This window comes from Pituophis catenifer, unplaced genomic scaffold, assembly GCF_029215685.1.
Source record: "Pituophis catenifer annectens isolate HBS135680 unplaced genomic scaffold, rPitCat1.0.hap2 SCAF_3, whole genome shotgun sequence".
In the NCBI taxonomy this organism is placed as follows: Eukaryota; Metazoa; Chordata; class Lepidosauria; order Squamata; family Colubridae; genus Pituophis; species Pituophis catenifer.
Window position 1 is genome coordinate 124,528,614 of NW_027256883.1, and position 6,000 is coordinate 124,534,613.

The following is a 6,000-nucleotide window of genomic DNA, read 5'->3' on the forward strand; positions in this document are numbered from 1 at the left end:
CCAACTTTATAATGCTTGCGAAACTGTTTTAATATATGCGTCTTGGATGAAATAAAAACGCAGTATGTAAAAACTTTCACCTGAAGGAATAGAATTGGTTTCTGATGCTATTTGACTACATACTAGTCGCATAAAAATGTGACTAATAAATAAATAAATAATACTTTTAATAACATGTATCAAATCTACAAACTAAAAACTTAAAAATCCTAGCATGCATCTGAAGTTAAGTTTTACTTTTCATAAAAGACTTTAGATGGCATAAAGTTTACCCGCATCCCATTGTTCTTTATATGCACTTTTATAAATGTTAGCTTCTATCTACCTCAGCTAAGGAAGACTCATCACAGCTGAAGCACTATTATGAAGAAATTTTATTTTAATTGCATCTGAATTCCAGAAACTAATGATGAAATGCACACTTAATTATTACAGGCTAAAAAAAATACTTCAATTCTAAACTGATGAGGATGTAAGCATTGCAGTACCTGTTCTGTTTCTTTTTCTGCTATTTGATAGAAAAGATTTTGACAGAATCTCGGTATTATTCCTTGTTCATCATCATCAAAACCCATCATGCTGTAATGACAATTTAAATATATTTAGTTCAGCAGAAGACCTTTGAATTTCTTCAAATCATTCTCCATACAAAAGAGGTCAAGGCTTTAAAAAAAAAACAACTTAAAGAAATCAGAATTGTTCTATAGAATCAGAATACTGAAAAATCTTCAAGCATTAAAAAAAAAAAAAGCCATCCTCATTAGACTAATAAATGATCTCTCTCTCCCTCTTTCTAATAACAAAGGTAGGAACTTCTTCCAGATTTTATCTTCAAATGATATAATAGTAAATATATCTGATAACATATATAATAAGGCAAAGAAATTTTGCTTTCCTTCTTGGATACTCCAAAATTAGAGTATCCTGAAAACAAGCAAATGTGCTACTAGGCTACTGCTGGCAAGACAGAAACAAAAGAGAATAGGTTTTTGTCCTTATAAATTTATTTAGAAAAGGAGGGGGGGAAACTCCCCAGATCCAAGCCAGAAGGCCTTTGGATGCAGAAAGTCCACCCAACTTCTCAGTATATCCAATGCCTCATTTCTACTTTAGCCAACATCAGACTGCCAATTATTGGAAAGTACCAACCTTGAAGGCTGGTTGTTCTCTCCTTCATAGTTCGGGGGGGGGGGGGGAGTGGAATTCTCATGTTTTGGAGAATGATTTCAGAGGATGTTCAGCTCAGCTACGACTTTCTAACTACAGCTGGGAATTTAACATTCATTCTGAATCACATAAAAGAGCAATTATTTATAGCTTCTAAACATGTGATTAAACCTCCTACACACCCTTGCCACTTACTGTACCGCTTATTAATGCAATGAACTTGTATTAATACTCCTGTTAATAATACTTGTATGGCATTTTGAAAAGATCTTACATACCTTGTTACAATCATCTTTACAATATGGCTTCTAAGGAGAGCAAGATTACTACTTCTATATTGCTAACAGATGTCCAAGACAAAAAGTGGTTCAACAGTAAATTGAATCAAAATATGTTTTCTCCTTTTTGACTTAATGTGTTACATGAATTCAGCTAACTCTTATTTATCCAGCAAACCACACTTAAAAGAATCTAAGGCCTAGCACAATTTGTGCATCCAACCCAAAAGATGGTGGCCTGAGGCCATTTAGTAGTACATTCGTAACATTTTCAAGGAATTTCTGGTTAAACTCCTGCTTTAAAGTCTCTCTGCTGCCGTATTATTCTACCCCTAATTTGCAACACTATGGGCATTTTTATCATATTCTCAGAAAGATTTGTGTGAAATTTTATCACTGGGTAGCTGCCTTCTATTTTAATTATATTCTAGAGAGGATTAAACATGTTAATAATCAGTTGTAGCAAAGAAACAACAAGAGACTCATGGCCCCTCAAAGACTAGCTGAGGTTCTATCTTAGTTTCATGGATTACATTGATTTCAACAGATGCAATCATATTTTAGTAAAAAATATTAGTTAAAGATCACTGTCAAAGGCAACATATATTGAATGCTGCTGATCCTCATCTGCCTTTCAAATTTTCCCTTCCAACTCAACTTACGTATAAGATTTTCCAGAACCAGTCTGCCCATATGCAAAAAGGCAAGCATTGTATCCTTCAAAGGCTGTTTCTAGCAGAGGCATTGCCAAAGATTGGTATATTTTTTCTTGGCTTGCATAGTTAAGGCTCTTATCAAAAGACCAGAATGAAAAGTCAAAGGCGAAACTGTATATTTGTTTTGTAGACGGATGATGAACAACAGTCTCTTGCCCTTCCATTGAAACCACTTGGACAGATTCTTCATTTCTGTCTCTAAATAAAAACACAAAAAAAATGTAATTTGCAATGAGGTAAACACTCAACATATTAGATCTATAATAGTCATGAAAACTAACAATTTACATTTTTCTAGTTAATATTCTAGGAACTAGTGTATAGGGGATCACATTTGGAATATGAGTTGTGAAATATCATGATCAGGAATATCATTTTATAGTAGTTTTCACATTAGTATAATTTTTCTTTATGTGTTTTTCTTTATCTAAACCAGAATAACAGACTAATAAATTGTACTGATATCTTAAGATTTTACACCATCAGAACCTTATAATTCATATATGAAATGGTCTTGGATGAAATTATTTCAGGACCATCATGATGTAGTACTTACACCTGGTACAGGTAGTCCTCGACTTGCAATTCATTTAGTGACCGTTCAACATTACAACGGCATTGAAAAAAGTGACTTATGACCATTTTTCACACTTATGACCATTGCAGCATCCTCATGGTCATGTGATCAAAATTCAGATGCTTGGCAACTGACTCATATTTACGATGGTTGCAGTATTCTACAACTCAATTGTGGTCGTAAACCGAGGACTTTCTGTACTGGAAAGTCCCATGTTTTAATTCAGCTTCAGTCAATGAGGATCACTTGGTAACTTTGAGCAATCAGTTTCCGTCAGCTCATAGGGTTGTTGCAAGGAAATATAGGGAAAAACATAATGTACGTCACCTTGAGCTCCTGAATGAAATGTGAAATATAATCTCACAAACAAGCAAATAAATAAAATAGAATCAAGATCAAATATATGCAATAAAACCAAAATAAGTAGAACTTGATGCAATGCAACTATATGTCCACTACACAAAAGAATACATTTAAATATTGAGTGAAAGCATATTTAATATTTAGCATCATACAATATAAAATAAATGTGAATTCACTAGGACATTTCAGTAGGTTTAGTATTGAACAAAATAAACCTGCAGGGGAAGGCAAAGAAAGCATGGTTTTTCTGCTGCCAAATCTGCAGTGTATTATTCTGCTGGAACTGGATTTAAATCACTAGTTCTATATTGTTAGAGAAGGCACCTAAACTCCTGAGGTTCAAAATAATACCTGCTAGAAATGGAGTTATGGTGCTGGTTGGTTTGGGAGCAAATGTGTCTCCAACCTACCCAAAATTACGCAGGCTTAAAAAAAAGAAATATGGAAGCCATTATAAAGCATTGCAAAAAGCTGGAGATTAATTTTGCTAGTAGACTAAAACAATGTTTCTCAATCCCAAACACTTTAATTTATATAATTTCAGTTCCCAGAATTCTTTAGCCAACATGCTGGATGGGAAAATCTGAGAGTTGGAGTCCACAGACCTTAAAAAGTTGCTGAATTTGAGAAACTCTGGACTAGGGAAAGAGACAAGAATAAAATTGGATAGCTCTTGTATATCACTTAAAGGGTGTCCATGATTATCATCATCTTGAAAGAAGATAATGCCTGGGTACAACTACAACGATCTGTGCAAAGACTTACCTGAAACTAAAGGGCCGTACTCTCACAGCCACAGTCACTTTACTATTTTCTATTTTCAAAGGATTGTCTTTAAAGGGCACGTTCTGCTTCATGCTGTCTTCTTTAACTGAAGCAGCTGGTTGAGCATATGTGGTATTTTCTTGGATCTTTCCCATTTTGCTTGGAGTGAATCCACCACAGCTTTCCTTTTGTGAGACTTGAAAGCAAGCCATCCTACTTTTTAAGGCAGAAGTGGCAGGAGTCTTGGCATACTGAACAGTCGATTTAAATACTTCTGCTGTATTTTTCCTTGGTGTCTTCTGCCTTTCCAAATATTCATTTTTAGTAACATTATTCTGCCGGTTTTCCATACCATTTGATTTACTGAACTTTCCAGATGTTTTTAATGCTGATATCTTACCATTAGGAGTAGTTGTGGTTAAGAGTAACAATCGAGAAATCTCATTTTGATTTTTAGAAGCAGCAGGCGTCCTGGGCTTTATGGGTGTGACATTCCCAGTAACATTACTATAATTTGTCTTCCCAGTAGCCTTAATAAGTAAAATATCACTGTTATTACCTTTGGATGAAAATGGAGCATTATTACCTTTCAGTGGCAAGTATCCAGCATTTTCTGTTTTAGGTTCATAAATATTATTTGTCCTAGATTTCTCAGTTGATCTAGTTACAATTCGGGGCTGGAGGGTTAATCTTTCTTCCACTAGTGTACTATCACTGCCATGGATTTTATCTATATTGGATTCTCCTTTCCTCATTGCTCTTCCTCTTTGGAGGGTCATCTTGATTTCTGATGTATATGCAGGTAAAGCACTGGACAATTTGTTACAGGCAGAAACCACATAGGTTCTATTTATTTCTTTAGTCTTACTCAAAGGATGTAAAAGTGAACTGGTTCTCTCATATTCTAATACATGCGGTTTTAATTGTTGTCCAAATCCAGGTGTTGAAGAGACATTTCCTGAGGGTTGTTTTTGTGAAGATCCATCAAGCTCACTAACGTGGCTTTTCTTAGGAATAGAAACAATAGACATTAAGACTAAATACTACTAACTCCAACTGTAGAACTGTAATTATCTCATATAAGGTCTGCCTGAAAAAAAGAATTGGCATCTAATCTCACTTTCTTTATAATGTAAACAAAAGATGTCATGATGGCATCTGTAAAAAAAGAAAAAAACATTGTTATTTTCAGGTGAAAAAAAATCAAAAATAAAGTGTGAGGATTGTAGGTGGTAGCAATCAAATAACTAATAATTCAAGCTTATAAATACCTCTTAAATTTCAAATAAGACTGCACTGCTAGAAAGGGCTTATTAACTGGTGGCATTTGTTTCTGACTAAATCATATTTATCATCTATTTTACAATATTTATAATCTTCCTTATTCCTAACATATTCAAGTAGGGTACAACAAAGCTAAAGCAAAGAAAATTATAAAGCATATGCAATTAACATATTGCAATTTATGAACATAACTGAACCCAGAATTTCTGTTACTAAGCAAAGCAGGTGTTAAGTGGTTAACTGAGTTACACTCAATTTTACAACCTTTTTTTCTTTGCTATGGTTGTTAATTGAATCATGTGATCATTAAGCAATCCAACTTCCCACATTGACTTTGCTTGTCTGAAGATGGCTGGGACAGTTGCAAATGGTAATCACATGACCCCAGGACACCAGTTACCCAAGCACTCAAATTTTGATCACATGGCCATGGGAAAATTGCTATGGTTAAAAGTCACTTTTTTCATTATTGCTATAACTTCAATTACTAAATGAATGGCGGTATAAGTGAAGGACTACCTATAATATCTTTTTTTCAAAAGTCAAGGATAAAACTAAACTACTTTAAGCTAATGTCCAAATTCACAGTGGAGTAAGATTGTTTGGAACCCACTTACAAAATGTATCAAAAACAGGAATCTCTCTTCTTCCAGAGAAAGGATACTCCACAAAATGAGAGTTTCTACTGAAAAAGTATACAGCAGACTGAGATGTAAATGGAATATAAAAATCAAACTTTCAATCTGCTTTTCTTTAAAAATGAAGAAACGTGAAAATCATTTTTACCTCTTAAAACACAGTACTTCAGAATAGTGAATTCATTACAATATAGCAGCAAATGATACATTGA

General features: G+C 34.0%; 1 protein-coding gene across 1 annotated transcript in view; it reads right to left on the reverse strand.

Annotated features, from left to right (window-relative positions):
* Positions 1–4,897, reverse strand: part of KIF14 (kinesin family member 14) — a 40,246-nt gene extending 35,349 nt beyond the window's left edge. The window contains exons 1-3 of the mRNA XM_070939323.1: positions 3,867–4,897; positions 2,108–2,359; positions 489–579 (exon numbers count right to left, since the gene is read on the reverse strand). Of these exons, the coding sequence (XP_070795424.1) occupies positions 489–579; positions 2,108–2,359; positions 3,867–4,897 (1,374 nt within the window). The remainder of the gene's footprint in view (positions 1–488; positions 580–2,107; positions 2,360–3,866) is intronic.
* Positions 4,898–6,000: the final 1,103 nt, after the last annotated feature.